Raw genomic sequence first — 21,056 nt, 5'->3', positions numbered from 1 at the left:
TAAGTCAGCTGTAATTGTTACCCCGAGGTATACTGCTGAACTAACCACTCTAGAGTCGTGGCAGTCAGAGTACCTATTCTCCACTATTTGTGTCTTCGGTCTATTCAATTTATATCCTGATAATTGACCAAACGTTTGTGTCATTGCTTCCACCTCCGTTATAGCCAGCATGGGGTTGGATGTCAGAATGGCCACGTCGTCAGCGTATGCCAGGGTTTTAACCTCGACAGTGTTGTACTTCATGGGAGGGATATTGTGATTAGCTTCCATCCTTCTTAATAGGGGATCTATATATAAAGCAAAGAGAAGGGGGGACAGAGGGCACCCCTGTCGAGTCCCCCTAGTAATCTTAACTGGATGCGAACTTCCCCTATTGACTCTTACTCTAGCTGTCGGATCTTTATATAGCGTTTGGATAGCTACCATATATCTCGCCCCTATACCAATCCATTTCAGGACCAACCAGAGGTAGCCCCAGGAGACCCGGTCGAACGCCTTCTCTGCATCTAAAAAAAGGGCCGCCATTGGATCTCCTAGGGTGTCTGCTGCATCGAACGCTGTAATAACCTGTCTGACATGGAGCGTAGTTCCCTTCCCGGGGATAAAGCCGTGCTGTGCGGGGCTTACCAGAGTTTCAATGATGCCGGCCAGTCTAATTGCCAGCGTTTTTGAGTAGACTTTAACATCCGAGTTCATTAACGTAATTGGCCTATACGAGCCTGGTAGTGACGGGGTCTTTCCTTTTTTTAAAATCACAATAATATCTGCCCCTCTCCATGACTCGGGAATAGCCTCACCTTTCTGAGCTTGCAACATTATATCAATGAGTCTCTCCTTTTTATTCCTTGCTAAGACGAAGCTCAGGGTCTCGCCCCTAACCCCAGCCTTAAAGGAATCCCAAACCACGCCTGGAGGTGCTGACCCCCTGTTTATATCCCAATAGTTTCTAATCCAGACTTCCATAAACCCTCGGTACACCTCATCTTTTAATAATTTCCTTTCGAACGTCCAGTGGGACAACCTACTTTGTTGCTTCCCTATTCTAATTGTTAAAACTAAAGGATTGTGATCGGAAACAGCACGAGGATATCTATCGATCTGCGAGCCCTGCATCAAGGACCTGGAAATTAAAAAATAATCCAGCCTGACCAGAACCTTGTGAGGGGCTGAGTAAAATGTACTGCCATTTATATGTGGATGTAATGCAATCCAGGGGTCATCCAGGGAATTGTGTTGAACCATATCTGTAAGAGCCCTATGTGTCTTCTTCTTCCTCCCACTATATTGTCCGCCTGGCTTCAAAAATAAGCTGTTATGATCATGAATATTGAAATCGCCACAGCAAACAATTGGCTCTGGCCACTGTGCCAGCTCTATATCTAAGTATTGGAAGACGTCAGGGTCATCCTCTGTTGAACCGTAAATACTGACTATTGTAAACAATACCCCCTTGACAGTTACCTCCATTATGACCCAGCGCCCCCACTGATCTTCCAGTTTTCTCCCCACCGTCCCGACTCCAGTTCTCCCTAATATTGCCACCCCTCTCGTTCTTGTCCCTTGTTTAGTTTTAGCCAAAAGTGTAAAACCGAGCTGCTCGAGAATGTACCCTCTTGAACCTTCTATATGTGTCTCCTGGAGGCACACCAGATCTAATCGGAATGTCTTTAGTAAAGCAGCAACTCTAACTCTTTTATTGGAGTCATTAAGCCCACAAACATTTTTAGGAACAAGCGACCTGACTATAAATACTTCTGATGTTTGTAATTCAAAAAAGATAACCATACAGTCATGAACATGCTGCCAATCGAACAATGAAGTTATTTTGCAATGTATTATAATGTGCTGAACTAATCTAAGTGTACCAAGTGCTTGACCGTTACCACCCGCCACCCCACCCCCCCTACCCCACCTCCCACTTCCCGGGCCACCCGTGCCACCCAACCTCCCCACCCTACCCTCCCCCCCCCTAGTACGGGCAAATAGGTCAACAATGACCTATATGTGACTGCATATGAGCTGTAGTTGTCGCCTCCCTCACCACTAAACTCCCGAATAACTACCTTTGGTAATACTTCTTGTTAGGCCCCACTTCTTCCCAGAGCTACGTCACAAAGTTAATGCTGGTGTAGGAACAGCTTGACAGTAGCATGGACCTGACGGTGCTTATCATGCTAGTGGTGCAATTAATTTAAAAGAACACAGTAAGACCTTTATCCACATCATAGAGAATAATTATTTTGTAGAGTTTGTTTAAAGTTATGTATATATTTATGTAGAATGCTGCACTAGAATAATCTACAAAATATTCTCTCATGGTCCCTGTTTTATGAATTAAAAGAGAGACCAATTAATATATATAATCCAGACTTTCCAATTAAGAAAGTTGCCTATAAAGGTCCATGGGATGCAGCCTAAATCTCTTGAGCATACCACAAGAAACTTAAGAGGCTCTCCTACTCTTGGCATATTCATCATTTAGCCACTAATGTGTTTCTCAGTTACCAAAGACAAGATTACTGCAACAAATGAGTGAAACGTTCATTATTAGAACACTGGAATGTTGGGAGCTCCATTGAAAACAATGGAGTAGCTCCGGGCTTACAATGGCTGGTATAATCCCGGAGCTCCAACATTCCAATGTTTCTTTGCTCACAGCTGTCCCCTCGCGCTCCCTGAAGCCTTTGTCTTTTTTTGATAGAACATTCTGCCCTCTAGTGGCAGAATGTTCTAATATCCTTATAGCCCTTCGTAGCTGGGCTATACCTGCTATTAAAGTCCCGCTCGCTTGTTAAAGGCCCTCGCCTTCGGCTCAGGCCTTTAAAGCTGAGCGGGCCTTTAAAAGCCGGTATAGCCCACTAAGGCGGGCTATAAGGCTATAGTATGTTGTTCTACAAAGATTTTTTGTAGAGGGTAGACACTACTTTCTAACATTTGGGTAAAACAGAAGTTTCCTCTGAGGCAAATTACATTAAAGTGGGTAGCACTACTAATGAATCACTAAACAACATCACAAATATCTGTAGTAGATCTAGTTCAGAGAATCCCACTAACACTAGATTTGGAACTCTAGACTCACTTTGAATAAGGCTTCATGTTCTCTCCTTTCTGTACATTGTAGGAAACCCTATCAACCAAATGAATGAAACAATCAACTACAACGAGAAATTTGACTGGATTTTGGGGAAACACTTTGATGAGGACTATTTGAAAGCACTGGAGCGTGGCCTCCCCCACCCCATCTTGTATGTGGCAGAAAAGTTCACCTATGGCAGCCCCTGCGCAGTTCAAAGCCAGTACCGGATCTCAGCATACTATGCATCCACCATGATGTGGTAAGACAAGTCAGGGTGTGCCTGGTTTGGTAATTTGGTATTTTTGGTCTATTGCATCCTTATTAAAGGTTCCCCACAACCAAACATAATTGAGAACAAATCCATTTAAAATGCATTAACTTCGTGTCCTAAGATAAACCTTTGGTAAAAGATCGAAAAGTTGAGCAATCCCCAAGAATATAAAGACCTGTACTTCAACCACACTGTCAGTTGAACACAGGTTAACATCATTAAAGAAAAAATGACGGGCTGATTTAGAATTGGCAAACAAGGTACTACATTGTAAACACGTACACTTTCTGCCGAACTGACAGTTGGGTAGACCATCAGTATTCTTTCGACAGCAGCCTGGTTGGCTCCGTCGACATATTACTTCCTCCGATGGACCGCCAGAGTAGGAGCCAACAGAGGAAGGATCTTACACCATCAGCCCTAGTTAGGGTGTAACGGCTTTTTGTCCATCACAACCAAGAAAATCATGGCAGTAAAGGACAGGAGATGTGGGGGTCATTAGTTTCTTATTCCAAAAACAAACCCTCTCTTTAGATGGCTGGCCATCATGGTTGATGGTTTCATGCTTCAAAATATTTCATAGATTGACAGTAACATCTGTGTCAAAGTACTGTTCCTGTCAATGTACAGAGTTGTCTGCACGGCTGGTAGACTACTCAAAATTTGGCGAAGGGGATATCCATCAGAGTGATGGAGTGAAGTAGTATATTGGCTAGATGGACCTTATTCTGTCTGCTAAACTCTAAACCAGCCTCAAAGCTTTGAAGAGTACCAGAATTGTTGTGGTCCCAGTGATGAACATATATATTTTGATAGCAATAGTAAACAAAGCCATCTTCCAGTCATGTCTGTTTATCAGTTGGACATTCTACCAACTGGGGCAATGCTCCCCCTGTTGTATGTATTTGAATTTAAAAATGTTGGTGATTAATTAATTGATGCATAAGATATCATGACAAGTTCTTCAATAATAACAGAAGGTTCTGCTAAGCATGTTTCTATATTTTAATGGGTTGCATGCCACAATGCTCCTGCCTTATGGTCCCATTTTCCCTTCTTTGACCCAGTTATGAATTTGGTGGAGTTAATTTGCCATATGGTGTATTTGTTAATATTGATTCTAAGTGGGTCCTGCATACAGAGAAATCAGAAGCGAACAAAGTGATAGGTACAATTGCATTGATATAATTTGCATGCATAAAAATTAACCAAGAAAACATGTGAAATATCACATGTTGAAGCACACCCAGAATTGAGGGGTGGTAAAACGTCATGTAGAAAAAGCAAAAGTGAGTGGAAATGATTTTCACCATAAGCACCAAAGTTCTCCTTCTGCGCAAAGCAGGTGCAAGTCATTTTCCAAAGAGGAAAAATCAAGTGAAATTTATAATTTGGCTTGTTTTTTTCTAACCATATCAAAACTGCACAAGCAAAACTGAGAAAAGAATGTGATTTTGTGCAGCAGAAAGAAAACCTGACCAGAAACAAAGATATATCAAGAAAGAACTACATAAAGGTGCCTCCAATACGCAATGGGCTCTATAGAAACAACAAGCACCCCTATCCACATTTGCACCTTTATCCTGACCATGAAGCAAGTATGTATATTCTTTGGGCTGCTTAACACAACTCCTCATTCAACAGGTCCTCATCCAGCGGTAGGGGGAGGATTATGCACACTGCCAAATGAACAGGTCAATCTAAAGGCATAATAGAGGGCCTACAATGTCTCGGACATGTCTAGGCATCCAAAACGTGACTTGAGCCTATGTTAAAAAGACATACATTCTTTTTCTTTTTTTACATTTTTATTTTCTTTAATAAGACAACATAAAGAGAAAAACTTGGTACATTGGGTAATGTCTTTTGCCGTATTAATCCTTTGCAGGTCAATTACACAGGTAATGCAGTGTCTCAAGGTTTCGTAATTTACATATTGGGATGTATCAACCACCAACTCAGTAACTGGAAATAGCAAAACACCATAAATGTACAGATTGTGTGTGATACCGGTCTTTGTGATCACCCACTGTTGCGCGCAAATCCCAGGAATGACCCGGGGCTCCATGATCATTTGGAACAGCAGGATTAATTTCACCATGAAGACTTACTACCCAAGAAGGACATGGACTATTTGGTACTTATTTCTGTCTCTCACTCCCAACTCCCCTCTATTACTGCAACTGACAGCCCCTAAAAGAACACACAACAGCAAACAAATGCATGCTGCATAACACTTATAAGCTTAGTACCACACAGGTCTGTGAAAACTACAATAACAATGCATCATGGTAGTTGTAGTATCTCAACACTATCTCAACACGTACATTAACAGTTCATAAGGATGCAGAATGGTAAAAAAATATATAAAATGTGGCATAGAGCTTACATTAGGGAATGTGTAATCAAGTGCCTTAACCTTATGCTGCCAACCTTCTGGATAACAACTTCAGCCCTAGGTCATGACTCCATTTTGTGAACCTAGAAAAGCAGGAGAAAGGGAATATAAGCAAGCACACAGCAACACCTGAAATACAATAGGGTGTTCATTTAGACTACTGAAGACATGGTTTAGGTGCCTACAACAATCATAAAAGTGCATTGGCCTATGCACCTAAAAAAGGTGTGCAATTTCACTCTCTGCTGCACAACATCTGTGTAAGGTGACATGTGCCTATGCCCGTGGAAAATAAGGTTGCAGGTGAAGACCCAGAAGACAATGAAGAAGTGTCAAAACCACATATAGGCAGAGGAAACAGCAGCAGAAACCCAGCGGTCTTGGAATCTGAGACTACCACATGCATGATTGCTTCTCAATCACTAGTGCTCATTATTAGCTTTTAATTAAACAGCACAGTTGAATAATGTCATTGATGAGTGAGTTTCAGGATTGAACTACCAAGAACCAAACACCTCATCCCTCCCAGCCATGAAATTACCCAACACAACAAACTTAGAATGCTACACTACACTATTACCCAATGCCCATTTTACATCAAAACTATCCCCCAACTTACCCTATTTTCATAGCCTATGTGCATGACCATTCCACAATTAATAATATAGTTACTCACTTGGCTCTTACATTTGAACCATCTGATGCACCCTTTCTAGCAATGTTATTTCCATGTAGTGCAAGAATGCACACAACCAAAAAAATCCCATTAGCAGATTCTCCCTCCCAAAAAACCAGATGATTATATCTGGTGCTAGCAACTCCCAGGCATAGGAACCTAGACAAGTCACACAACAACAAAGAAACTATCACATGTAGTTGGAATTTTCAAATAATAAGCTTCCAGATCTTCAAAAAGATAGGTCCATAAACGCTGTAGTCACTCGTTCTCAGGGTGCAAAATTCATCTGTGATGTTAGCTAGAAGTTCATAACACCCCACCAATATGATGTGTTTCAGATACATCCAACATTCCTCAAGTTATAGTTATCTTCGAAATTATTGTGCAGCGCCTCATTTGTATCTTCATAGATTGCGTGTAATATTTCCTTTGTTGCTGGCATTTTACGAATGCACCAATATACAAGAGAAGGGACTAGGAAGGCGTCAAGGTCCAACATACAAGCTCCCATTAAACCATGTCAGTGAATAGAGTATGCAGCTCCTATCAAGAGAAGAGAAAAATGCAACAGAGATACGGTCAGTGGTGAAATCAGGTTGGGGATCTGATTGCTCATGAGCAATGACCCTCACGCTCTCAAATGGGTGTCATGCTTCATAATAGGGCAGTTCCTGGTTGGGCCGGCACTTCAATGCTCAGTGGGCCCCTCAAGGGGGCTCTTTGCCAGAGATAATTTGATTTAGTTGTTGTTTGTGAAGTATGAATAGCAGTACTCTGAGTGTGACTAGGTGTATATTGGTGTGGTGTGAGTTAAAAGTAACTAAGAGAGACCCTGACACTTTTAATATATGGGTCCTCTTTTTATAGTAAAAAGCAATCTTGATAGGAACTAAGTACTCTATTGATAAATATAGTGTGGGAATGTACACCAAACCAGCCAACACACTCTTCTGATAGCTGTGTCGATGGCCATTTCACTAGTCTACATATATTTTATCAAGATTACTCTTAAGGAGGCTAATTTGTCAAAAGCTGACAAAAAAATCTTGGGCCAGTGCACATTGCTCCTACTATCTGAAATATATATTGACATAGCGCATATTAGCATGAATAGTTATTTAATTTTCCAACACCTAATCATTTAGGCAGCTAGCCAGTACAAATCATTGAACCAAATTAAAAGGGATGAGTTATTTCATTTCTTGTTCTACCATATTATGTGAATTACTAGGTTCTGTCTCATCTTTTTTGTCAGACTTTCACTCAAACTGCCATTTTAAAAGTTTACTTCTCATATTGCTTATAGCTAACTGGGACTAGCATAAATACCAACCCCCGATTCACCTTCATGCCTTTGTCAAGCAGTATTTATGGTAATACAGAGACCCAGTCTTCTTATATAATCAGTAAATGTTGGTCTATTTGGCTAGTTCACAGTATCTCTAAACCACAAACTCTTAAGTGTACAGAGCTATAGAAGTTGTCAGTATCCTGGAACATGACTCTCAGATTCGCAAGGAAATCATGCAAACAGATGTAACCCTTTCTCTCGCAAGTCCAAAGTGTCATAAAGAAAAGATAAAATGCATCTTCAAATGTTTATTGAAAAGGTCTAATCTTTGCAAATAAAACATGAACTGCGATTGTAAGAAAGATGAGATCCTATATTAAAATAAGCGTGATCAGAATAGTGAAAAATACAAACAATTCAGTCATGCAAATTGTTCATAATGTTGCTCAAGTTACTCCAATCTATCGCTAGCCTCTATGCTAAAGAGAGTATACTTAAAGGGAGTATCCATCTTACCGGCAAGTTAACATGACCTGACCCCATACCTTGGTATTCTATGTCAGGAAGACAGGCTCAGTGCAAACACAGATGTTCCTCCAATACCTCTGAGTGTACAGCTATCTTCCTTCTCAGGATGAAGTTTGGGGACAGCGGGACTGCATCTTAAAGCAGCATTCCGAAATGACTCTGGCAGAAGCACACCTCTCACCGACTTCAGTACAGACATGTTTTAAATAACAAAACGGCAAACTGATCAAACTGTATCAAAGGTCCAAGACAGCATTTGAATTAGACTAAAGCAGAAGATACGTCTATATGCGAGCACAGAAAATAAAACAATGACTTATGTTCTGAAACTGTGCAACTAAATGTGCAGACTACGGGGAGACAATGTCTATCAGAAATAAATGCGTGCAAGGGCCATCCTCGCAATAGGAAAACGTTTGCGAACCACCATCAGAAAATGAGGCTAAGTTAAAACTAAAACTAAAATAGAAGCTAAATGTAATCCACATAACAACATTTGTCTGTAAAACTTTAAGTATCTTCTCAAATATTACTTATATTAATGCTTCTTACAGCTCTGTACAAGACTCTTCTCTTACAACCAAGTTCAGTAGCCATAGTAGAATTTTGTTTTTTTACCCCTTTCTGCTTGCTCATTTTTGTGGCCCAACTCTTGACTTGGGGAAGTATTGCACACTCTACGTTTCCTTGCATTGTATTTCATTTACTCATGTATTCGTATGCACATTCCTCATTTATAGACATGAGTTTCATTTAATACTTATTGCACATGTTTATCATGTAACATTTGCTTTCTAGGTTCATAGTGCACTAATTGCTCATATACTATTTATCAATGTGAATGTTAATGTGTGGTAGACTTTAGTAACTGTTCAACAGAATTTATAGGATGATTCCTGCATTTTACATCACTAATCATGAAAGGATTGGCCTTTTCGTAATAACAAGAAGGTGTATTTAAATCTTCTGCAAAGACATCTTAGGGGAAATATGTCTTCAGATTTTCTTGGGAGCTTTAAGCGAGCTGCATGCTATGGGCATATTAGCTGAAGGCCACAGGACCCTTTTTGCTGTTGAATCTGCAAAACCCATTAGAACCTCCCCCACAGAAAAACCATATTCTATTTCCATTAAAAAAAAACTGAAAGTATTATCTTTAAAAATCAATAAACACATGAACTGGACAGTGGACCAACGTGCCTACGGTAGGCACCAACCTCAGAAAATATATCAATATTTTATAAAAAACAAGGTCATTCTGTGTGCAAACTTCAACAGTGCCCTCTGTCCAAGGGCACCACCCTTTCCCTCAGGGTCAATCGTGTATATGAGCTATATTAAAGTTGCACCACTTTCCAATTTTATACAATCAAATTAGTTCATATCAAGTCCGTTTTGAAAAGATGATTGAAATCCCTTCTTTATTGCTTTTTTTCTCTTTTTAAATGAGCCATAGCCAATGCGTTTCGTTCTGCGAACAGAACTTCTTCAGGGCATTTGTAAATTCCATGAAATGAATATATAATACTTGAGTCAAAAGAGTCCCTCTTCGGATTAGATTTTAGTGATGTGCTCCTATATCTTGCAAATTGACCTTGTTGTCTTCATGCAAGAGTCAATTTCATTACCAGGTGTGATGTCATGATATGATAGTCACTCGGAAATCTCCAGCCCGTATCTACATTGGACCCAGCACACACCGTACCTTGCTCAGGGGCCTGTACGCCCAACTCAGCCTCTCGGTGTTTCGATTCCCGCCCGTGATTCAAACTTTAAAAATCAGTAATTGGTTACATAACAGAGCAAACTACACAAGGTTTCCAAGCAGAGGTCAATGAGGTAATTAAGATCTGTATTCCTTATTCATCTGAGCAGTCACATGCTATATACTATACTTGATCCAACAACATACTTTTCTTTTTGCAGTCTCAGAATTTATACACCCCTTCCACAGCAGACATTCTGGTTTGTCTTACTCAGATGTAAGGCCCTATTTAGAATTTTGTTGTTGCTGTTTTAAAAGTGCCATAAGCTGTAATACATTTGTAATAGGGAGGAATGGCCTTCTGCCATGTTTGTGACAGAGTATCCCATCCACTAAACTTTAAATTAGGCCCTTAATCCTGACAAGTCATTGCATCTCTACTTTTAAAAGTCATCATTCTTTCCTCGGAAGGCAATAATGCTATTACCACCTTATACTGTTTTCCTTGTCACCTCCAGACGAGGCTTTTGCCCATAACGTAGCCTATCCTGTTCTATCAAATTATAAGCAATAAGTGCCATTGAATAATCATTTGTCTCTTGCACAGTCCATCACTTCTCTTATTTGTTATCCAGAAACCCCCCACCTCACCTAGGGGAACCTGTTTTTCATGTGTCCATTTGATCTTCCATTCCCTGATCTATGCGTATTGTTTGTTTTGTGCACTTCATTCTTGCTGGTGCGCAGCTGTTTATCTGTTTACATTTCTTTAAAGTTTTCTTACAGTCAAGTTGCAGTTGACTGTTACTAAATCAAAGATGCTATGTAGCATTTCTGTATGCTGTAGCAATGGGCAGGGCTTGGTTGCTTGAGATAGGCCCTGCTGCAGTGAGCCCGTGTGGAGGCAGTGCTCTCATGCACACTTTTTCAATTTACACACTCTTTTTGAGCACTTCGGAGAAAATGGCAGTGGGTAGCATGCCTTTTCATCAGGTGTTTTCAGTTTCTGCAGGTTTACCATATCTTTGGGTTGCAAGATGTTGTCTTCAAAAGTGTCCCCACTATAGCAGGAGTATAATGTATGGCAGCAAATTAAATGAATTCAGGTTTTCAGCTACCCAACATTTTATTTACAAGGTCTCAGCACACTTTCACCACTGATGCTGTGCTTTTTCAACATCTGTGTCATACCCACTTGAAAACAGTGACAGCTGGTTACCCATTAAAGTGTGGGGCCTAAATAACTATGTAATTTGGTATTTTTCATGGGTTGGGGTACACAGTGCTAAATTATAAATTTAGCACCCTAATTTTCACAATCACTAAAATTACGGAAGATATGAAGGGCACTTATGAAATATTCCAATATGTTTCTAGTTAGCCAGGCAAGGACTTACACTCTCCAGTGTTACTGAATCTTACCTTCTCAAGGAATGGTGGCGAGGGTAATTAATTCTTAGCCTCTCAAGGAATGGTGGTAAAAAATGGATGTTTGTCAAATTCGACGTTATAAAAAATCTGGTGATGCACTTTCACAAGAGCTATCATTTAGCAAATTTCAATAGCATTTCTCTTCACTTCATTTTCTTCCATCCTGCATATTTCAAGTACTGAAAGGGGAACAATGTTGTAAAAAGTGGATTATTATTTGAAAGGGGTGGAAGCCCCACTCAATTAAGGAACACAGTCTCTGTCAGGGTGAACCACAAAAGTTACAGAATAAACCCGTGCTTAACCCTCTGGTAACTTGGCACAATAGCAAACAGCTGCCATGCAGTATTTATGCAGCACTCAAACAGTAATAAAATGAAAATACAGCACATACAAATATCCCAGACTAAATTAGAAAAATACAGAAACCAAGACTGCAATAACCCAATCAGTAGAACCCGAGATATTAAGTTTTTTAGGTTTTGGGGGAATAGCACCAAAAAGTGCAAAATACCACTTGCGTATATATAGTCCTGGAGGGCCAGGTAAAGTCACAAATTCAGGCCGACCATGATGGATTGCGGGCTGGATACAGGGACCAAGATCGACCTTTTCAAGGGTTATCTTCTTAAGTCCGCCCAAAGAGATGCTGTGCGCATTACTAGGAGCTGCTTACAGGTCATTGTCTGTGCGAGGAGGATGTCAGGCGTTGCGGATGGTCATTGTTGTAGTACTATAGAGCAAATCTTTCCTGGAGCTTCTCGTTGGTGGTAGTTGTGGGCTGTCAGCACGATCTGTAGGTTTCGCATTGGCTGTCGTCGTGGAGGATCTTTTTTCATTCGAAGAGAGTCTTTTGCTGAGGAGAATTATACTCTAATGCCAGCCAATGGTCCAGGACCTGGGGGCACATTTTTGGAATTAGGACTCACTCCAGTAGAGTCCAGCAGCGGGGCTCAGCCTGGTCTAGGCAGGTCCAGTTGGTGCCGGTCAAATGCAGGGAGACCTCTGCAGGATTTTTTAAGTCCCTGAAGCTCAAACAGGAGGTCAGCCAACTAACCTTTGGAGTCACTTCTGGGATGCCTGGGTTTGAGGCAAGCAGGTCCAATCTTTCTTCTTCAGACATCAAGGCAGTCCTTCTTCTGAATCTTTCACATGCCTAGGAGAGTTCTGATGAGAAGTTCTGAAAGTGCCACTTTAATACCTGGTGCCAGCCTTTGTGTGGGGGATTTCCATGACCTACCTCCAAAACTGATTCTGGTCAGTTTTTTCCCTTCCCCTGGTTGTGATTCCAAACTGCCTACTGTGACAAAGGTAAGGGTGGGGCTTGTGTCAGGTTCCTTTGTTTGCTCTAGGTAGGGATATCTGAAGTGTAACCATGGCAGGGTATAGCTCCTCCCCAGCCATCTTGTCAGGAAGACCAACTTCCTTCACACCTAGGCTTCTTTTGCCTCAGTGCTTGAAAGGAATGCACAACCCACGACAGTGGAGTCATCCACCATCATGTGACCCAAGAGACTGGCAGAAAGGCACTGCTGGTTGAGGAACGAAAATGCAAACTTTCTGAAAGGGTCATTTTCAGAATAGTATCATAAAATCTGACTTTACCCTTAAAAAGGATTTTAAATTACAATTCACTTGAGTGTAAGCAAAAGTTCTCTTTCTGGTCCAAACTGAAGTTAGCACTTATTAAGTATAATAAGGTAACCCAGTGTTAGTCTATGGGAGAGATAGCCTTACAGCAGTAAAAATAATAACTGTAGGAGTTTTTCACTGTCAAGACATGTAATTCTGTAGTTTTTTTATTGTCTCTCACTGCCTATTGCTGAAAAAATCCTTTCGATTTTAAAAGGACTCTCATCCAGTAGGTTTTTTCCAGTGGCATGTTTCATCATCGACTCCTCAACCAGATTACCTTTATGTGTCTTGGTGGGTTCAACCTTGATAGTAAAAGGGATCTCTTTAGAATGTTAATATGGAGGGATCTAAATTTGCCCAATGAGATCCTAAGTAATTTCACAATTTATTCCAGAGATCTTTTGGCAAGGTTAAAAGAAAAGCTGTGATGTCATGAGTATGCAATGTACACAGACATCACTCGGTCTACATGTTTCAGCCCAAAAAGTTTGACTTTATGGTCTCGTGGCTTTCTTCAGGACCATACTATTCGAAAGATCCCTAAATTTGTCATACTTTAGGGTAGTTATAACCTACCATGCTGTATGTTTTGTGCTCATTTAGCCTCTTTCACTCACATTCACAACAGCATGCTATTTATATGGACCATATTAATAACTATGGGCCTGATTAAAATGGCAGTGGGACCGCCACCATCGGCCATCGGTGGTGGTCCCATTGCATCCAGCCCATTGGATCTGACCACCGCATTAGGATGCAGGTGGTCGTATCTCTGCTGGCGGCGGTCGGTCTCCTATTCCTGAATGAATGAAGTAAGCACAAATAATTATATCAAATGCAGATTAAGAAAGCATACATTTTGTTTCATGCTGAGTACATTTATTATAATTCAGCTGTTTATATGGGTGGCTCTCATTAAAGCAAATTTGCAGCAACTTATTCTAATTAATTTATGGAGCGCACACATATTAATACTGTTGAACACACATTGAGTATATAGGTTGTATATAAAGGGATTGGACAATAAATGATGCTGCTCGAGAGAGAACAGAACTCTTTGCGCTGGACTTTAGAACACAACTTTTTCAGCAGGATTAACCTGTTCCTTGTATCCCGCCTGTACTCCAATGCGCTCAGCCTGAACTTGTGATTTTTAACCAGTCTCCCACGACGAGATAATAGTGCGTGGCACATTGTGTTTTTATGCGCTATACTTACCTTAAAACTTGAAAATTGTATATCTCCGGATATACTGATTGAGTTTTTGTTGTTGGTGTGCAGACAGAATATTGAGTTGTTTATTTCGAACTACAACAATATCGAGTTTGAAATATCGAGGTACAAAAATATCGACAGCAAGTATATCGTTGTACAGAATATCGACAGTAAGGTAAGAAATATTGTTTTTTTAAATATTGCAGACAGTAATATCGTTTGTAAAAATATTGTTGTTAATAATATCGATATTTATACTAGTGTTCTGTATTTTAGTACGTGTGTTAAAAGTATGTGATGTAATGTTTTGGTATAAGTGTAGTTTTGTTATGTATGTGTTAAATCTTTAGCAGTACTTACTTTTCTGATTTTGTTTTGCGTATTTTAGTTCTGTAGCAGGTTGTGGGTTTATAGGGGAATAGGGTGGGAAGTAATGTAATTATAATAGTCATTATTCATTTTTATTTATTATGAATGTATTATTAATAAATTATTAATTGGTTAGTTAATTAATTAATAGGCAATTATATTAATTGTGTTAATTTTTTACGAGTGGGTTGTGGGTTTGTAGGGGAATAGGGTGGCAAGTAATTTAATTATAAAAAATATATTATTAATTTTCATTTAGTATTATTTATAATTAATTTATTATTAATTAATTAAAAATTGGTTATTAATGTATATAAATATATTAATAGATAATTATGAAAATTGTGTTTTTTTTAAAGTGTTTTGTGGGTTTATAGTGGAATAGGTTGAGAAGTAATTTAATTATGAAAAAGGTAAATATTAATTTTTATTTATTAGTATTTATAATTAATGTATTAATAATTATCAAGTGGTTATTAATTTTTATTAATTAATGAATTGATAATTATATGAATTGTGTTTTTTTAGGAGCGGGGTGTGGGTTTATAGGGGAATAGGGTGGGATGTAATTTAACTATAATAAAGTAATTAATATTTATTTATTAGTATTTATAAATTATTATTAATTGGTTATATAATTTGTATAATTATTTAATTGATAAGTATGTTAATTTTAACCCTCTGTTATCCAACACTTTCCCTACTGTTGCACTTACTGATGTGGGAATAGTTATTTTTATTCCTACGCTATCCAACACTTTCCCTACTGTTGCACTCTCTGGAGTGGGAATAGTAATTTTTACTTCTATGCTATCCAACACTTTCACTACTCTTGCACTCTGTGGAGTGGGAATAGTAATTTTTACCCCTACGCTATCCAACACTTGCCCTACTGTTGCACACACTGGAGTGGGAATAGTAATTTTTACCCCTATGCTATCCAACACTTTCCCTACTGTTGCACTCATTGGAGTGGGAATAGTAATTTTTACCCCTCCGCTATCCAAAGCTTTCCCTACTGTTGCACTCATTGGAGTAAGAATAGTAATTTCTACCCCTAAGCTACCCAAGACTTTCCCTACTGTTGCACTCTCTGGAGTGGGAATAGTAATGTTTACCCTTACGCTATCCAACACTTTCCAAACTTTTTTACTCACTGGAGTGGGAATAGTATTTTTTACGCCTTAGCTATCCTACACTTTCTCTACTGTTGCACTCTCTGGAGTGGGAATAGTAATTTTTACCTGTACGTTATCCAACACTTTCCCTACTGTTGCACTCTCTGGAGTAGGAATAGTAATTTTATCCCCTCCTCTTGCCAATATTTTCTCTTCTGTTTTAGTTAATGTAGTGTAAAATGTATTTTAAAAAGATTAAATTTTTTTTTATATTTTAATTTGTAATATTAGTTATTTGTTTTTAATTGATATTATTGGTGTATGGTATATATATGTATTTATAATTTTTAATATGTTTTTAACAATTTATAAGTTATTAAAATAATTCTTTATGAATATTATTAAGTAAGTATATATATTATATTTTAGACATATATATGTTTAATTTATTTTTACATTATGGGGCCGATTCCGATCCGGGTCGGAGAGCACTCCGACCGAGTCGGATCCGGAGTGTTTTCCGACCGAGCCGGATCCCTACAGTCCGATCGAGCGAGTACGATGCGCACGTATGCTGTCAGACTCGGTTCGGTCGGCCTCCCATAGAAGTCAATGGGAGCCAGTTGTACGACGCGTACAGGTGCTCCCATTGACTGAATGGGTACGTCTCGAACAAGTGCGCCCCCTACAGTGGGTACGCGTTGGTGCCATCCGCACCGTACATGCCTGTGTTGGGGAGACCCATATGTCTCCCCCTGTGTCCGAGTTGTAGGGCTGCGGGTTTTAGGGGGTCCGACGCGGACCCCCAAAGTCTGACTCCGGGAGCTTTTGCGAGCTGGACACTCCGGCTCGCACAGGCTGTCCGACGCGTGCATCGTACAGGCTCAGTTGCAATACGCCACGGTTAGCTTTCGACCGAGACGTACGGAGCGGTTCGGACCCGGAAATGACTCAGTCGGTGAATCTCACGTAGCTCGCATCGTACTTGCTCACTCGTACAGCTGTACGAGTCGGCCGGAAAATATCATAGTTTTTCTGGCCGGATCGCGTTCGGTGCCCTTCCAACCCGGATCGGAATCGTCCCCTATATGTATTACTTATAATTTTAAATATTTTTTTAATTATATGTATTATCTACTTTATTTTACATTATTTTTTAACCATTAACAAAAACTATATTTGTAACAATGATATTTTTAATAACGATATTTTTTTCTCTCAATATTTTTGTACTTACAATTATGTAGATAGGACTTCGATATTCTGGACATCGATATTTTTGCGTCAATATTTTTGTACCTCGATATTCCGACTCTCGATATTCTGTCAGTGATCCGTTGTCACTTTATTACTGTTTATGTGCTGCATAAATACTTTACACATTTCCCCTAATCAAAGCTGAAGGCTACCAAGCTACCTAAGGGTTAAGCACAGGTTAATTTAGTGACTTTTGTGGTTCACCCTGACAAGGATTGTGGCTGTTGCTTGAAAAGGGCCCACATCCCCCTCAACCAACAACCTAATTTTCTCAAATTATAATTGGCATGTTTATTTAAAGTCCATGGTTTATATGTATTATATTATATCAATATCTTGTAGTCTAATAGTTTCGTTTAGCATTATTTTAGTAATCTAATCTTGCATCTATTGAAAAACCTTTAGACATTCTAAACTTTGAAATTTGAAAGTAGACTTACTTTGAAAAAGGTACTTCGCCCATTAGCTATTGCATAACAAGGACGTCCAATTGTATAAGCCAATTCAGGCTGTAAAACCGCTCAGTAGGTTGAGCACCAAAGGTTCAAAATTCAGCTCAGCCAACTCATCCTTATGGAGACTAGAACAGAAGTACTAACCAGTTAGTGAGAAATAATTCTAGTAGCAGATCACCTACTAGTGATGCAGAAAGTGAATGACCAATATAATGCATAACAGAACAGAAATACTGCTGAGGGTTTACAATGCAGCTCTTTTACTTAATGCCGGCTCATGCTTTATGTTGAAGTATGTTGCTTAAAACATGCATGTTTCTGCCTTCAACAAGCACGCTGCACATGCAACACACAATTCGCATCTCACTCTTTCTCTCCCCCTCTCGTCCTTCCTCTCTTCCTCTCTTTCCCTCTTTCTCCCCGTTCCTCCCACATTCCCCTTTTTTCCTTTGATAGAAATATGTGGATGTCACCTAGAGTCTGAATATAAATTGTGCACCTGCTGTGCACAGACCATCTAAATCAAAGTAACGATACCAGGGATAGGGGCATCAACATTCAAAATGTTTTCACAAAAAAAGTAAGTTGAAGCAGGATCAGAATTAAAGATTTATAATACAGTTTCCTTGCTTGACTTTTGTCTATTTCGTGGGCATACATATATGTTTTTTAAAACAGTATCCCTCGACTTTTTTACGCTTTGGTCAAGAGGATTACATATTATGGTGCAAAGAGGTGGGGGGTGCAGAGGACGGGTCCTCCCACTGCACAGCGATTGCAGCGCTGATGGAAATAAACATTGTCCTCCAGCCTTTAGCTAATTCTTGTTATGTTTTGTCATAGTTTATGTAAAACTTTATTCTCAAGAAGCTGCTGGGGCCTCATCATTCTAAAAGAACATTGGCTAAAGGCAAAAATGTTTTTCTGCATTAAAAAAAGCAGACTTACCATAGAATTACCTGGCACCGAAGGGAACTACTTTGCGGGTAGATTTTCTCCTTGTGAAAGGGCAGCATGCCATACGATATAGTGAAGTCAGTCAATAGCTGATGTGTGCTGACACACTACCATTTGATACTTTCTGGAGTGGGTGAAAGAAAAAGGTGAATGATGTTAACAAAGACCAATGGTAAAATCAAAAGGTCTTGGCTAACACAGGCCCAAAAAAGCCAATCGGTCTGGCATTGACTGCCAGCCTGTTGACTTGAGAAAGAAGGCAAGAAAGAAAGAGGCAAAGAAAGAAGAAAAATCAAGAAAGAAGGCAAGCAAGAAAGGATTGAAGACAGGAAAAAACTAAACAAATCAAGAAAGAAGGCAAGCAAGAAAGGATTGAAGACAGGAAAGAAAGAAAACAAATAAAGAAAGAAGATAAGAAAGGAGAAATGAAAGAAAGAGAACAGAAGAAAGAAGGAAGAAGCAACCCCAACTCCGCCACCCTCCTGGGCAACCTCGCCAACCTAGGACTGGAACAACTCGTCACCACACCTACCCTCAAGGCAGGACACACCCTCGACCCCATCTTCGCAGGAGGTAACAACATCCACTTCAGCCACACCACACAACCTCCCTGGACGGACCACCACTGCGTACACTTCCACGTCGACAAAACCAGCGCCCCCAGACCTGCACCTCACCCTCCACGAAGGAACTGGAGTAAGGTCACCAAGGAGCACCTCAACACTACCCTCAACCGTGATCCCGCCCCACCTCGACGCCAACTCCGCAGCCAAAGAACTTCACAGATGGATCACCAACTGCGCAGACCAGCTCGCCCCCCTCCGCAACCCCGACAGACAGTGCCCCAGGAAGGCCACCTGGTTCACCGCCGACCTCCAAGAATCCAGAAGCATCTGCAGACGTCTCGAGAAGATCTGGAGAAACAGCAAAACTTTGGAGGACCGCACCATTCACAAGGACGTCATGACAGAATACCACCAACTCATCAGATCCACCAAAAGGACCTTAATCCGAAACAAAATCCATGCCAACGCCAGCAACTCCAAAGAACACTTCAGCATCATTCAGGAACTCCCCAAGCCCCCAGCGAAGCCACTGACATCACACCCTCCCAGGACCTTTGCAACAAACTCAGCTCCTACCTCCACCTGAAAATAAGATCCCTCTACTACAACTTCAACAAACAGACTATGGACACCGAACACCCTCATCCCCCAGCAACGACAGCCAGCCTACCATCTCCTCCTGGACACCAGTCACCACGGAAGACAACGCATCGACCATGAAAGGCATACACTCAGGAGCCCCCATGGACCCCTGCCCTCCGCACATCTTCCGCAGAGCTGCTGCCGCCATTGCACCTGAGTTTCGATGCACCATCAATGCAACCTTCGAAGCTGGCACATTCCCCGACGACTGGAAACACGCAGAAATCTAACCCTTCCTCAAGAAGCCATAAGAAGACCCAACGGACCTCAAGAACTACAAACCCATTTCTCTCCTCCCTTTCACGGCCAAAGCCATGGAGAAGATCGTCAATGCTCAACTAACGAAATTCATCGAATAGAACTCCATCCTTGACCCCTACCAATCCGCATTCCGCAACAACCGCAGCACCGAGACCACCCTACTCGCCGCTACAAACGATAACCGCACCTTCCTCGACCTAGGCCACACCGCGGTCCTGATTCTACTCGAACTATCTGCAGCCTTCGACACTGTCTCCCACCGCACTCTCACCGCCAGAGTCCACGACACCAGCGTTCAGGGAACCACCCTTGGCTGGATCCGCTCCTTCCTCACCGACCGAACCCAAAGAGACACAATTTGCCCCTTCCTCTCTGAACCAACAGATATCAACTGCGGAGTAGACCAAAGATCATCGCTCAGCCCCACGCTCTTCAACATCTACATGGCCCCCATCGCCGCCATCATCAGACAACATGGACTCAGCATAATATCCTATGCCGATGACACCCAGCTCATCCTCTCACTCACTAAGGACCCCCTCACCACCAGACTCAGCTTCCAGGAAGGAATGAAGGACGTTGAATCCTGGATAAGCAGCAGCTGCCTGAAGCTTAACTCGGAGAGGACAGAAGTCCCTGTCCTTGGACCCTCCCCCTCTGCATGGGACAACACCTGGTGCCGCACCGCCCCCGGCAGCCCCCGACTCCCACGGACCACGTCCGGATCCTCTGCATCATTCTCGACTCATCCCTCACCATGACCCGATAGATAAATGCCGTTGCCTCCACCTGCTTCAACACCCTCTGCATCCTTCGCAGGACCTTCAAATGTATACCCACCAAATAGCCAGACCTAACAATGGGCGTTTCAGTAAGTGATAAGATCAGCTAAAAAGTGTGGCACAGCATGAAACGCTATTACCAATTGATCTTGTGACTAAAGCTCACACTTTTATTTTGTTTTGTGAAAGCAAATGACTGAGGCAGACTAATCTGAGTTACTTACTGTTTGTTTCTTTGCAGTGTTTCTTTCAGTAGTGGTGGTGATTGAGCGTATGTCTCTCACACTTACTCATTTATCACACCCATAAACACTGCAGCTCATAGTACAGCAACTCGAGCTTGGCGGTCAAAACACACAACTTGCTACACACTTACCATATTGAATCAAGGCAAAGACAACACCCCTTCAACCACACAAC

At 41.0% G+C, this 21,056-nt stretch overlaps 1 protein-coding gene across 2 annotated transcripts in view; it reads left to right on the top strand.

Annotated features, from left to right (window-relative positions):
- Positions 1-21,056, top strand: part of LOC146860185 (dual oxidase maturation factor 1-like) — a 465,978-nt gene that overhangs the window by 424,357 nt on the left and 20,565 nt on the right. For both annotated transcript variants that reach the window (XM_085644025.1, XM_085644026.1), the window contains one exon: positions 3,122-3,335. In XM_085644025.1, the coding sequence (XP_085500151.1) occupies positions 3,122-3,335 (214 nt within the window). The remainder of the gene's footprint in view (positions 1-3,121; positions 3,336-21,056) is intronic.

The sequence above is a fragment of the Triturus cristatus genome, chromosome 3_1, assembly GCF_964204655.1.
Source record: "Triturus cristatus chromosome 3_1, aTriCri1.1, whole genome shotgun sequence".
Lineage (NCBI taxonomy): Eukaryota > Metazoa > Chordata > Amphibia > Caudata > Salamandridae > Triturus > Triturus cristatus.
The sequence above is the reverse complement of the archived record's forward strand: the minus strand, read 5'-3'. Positions and strand labels throughout refer to the sequence as shown.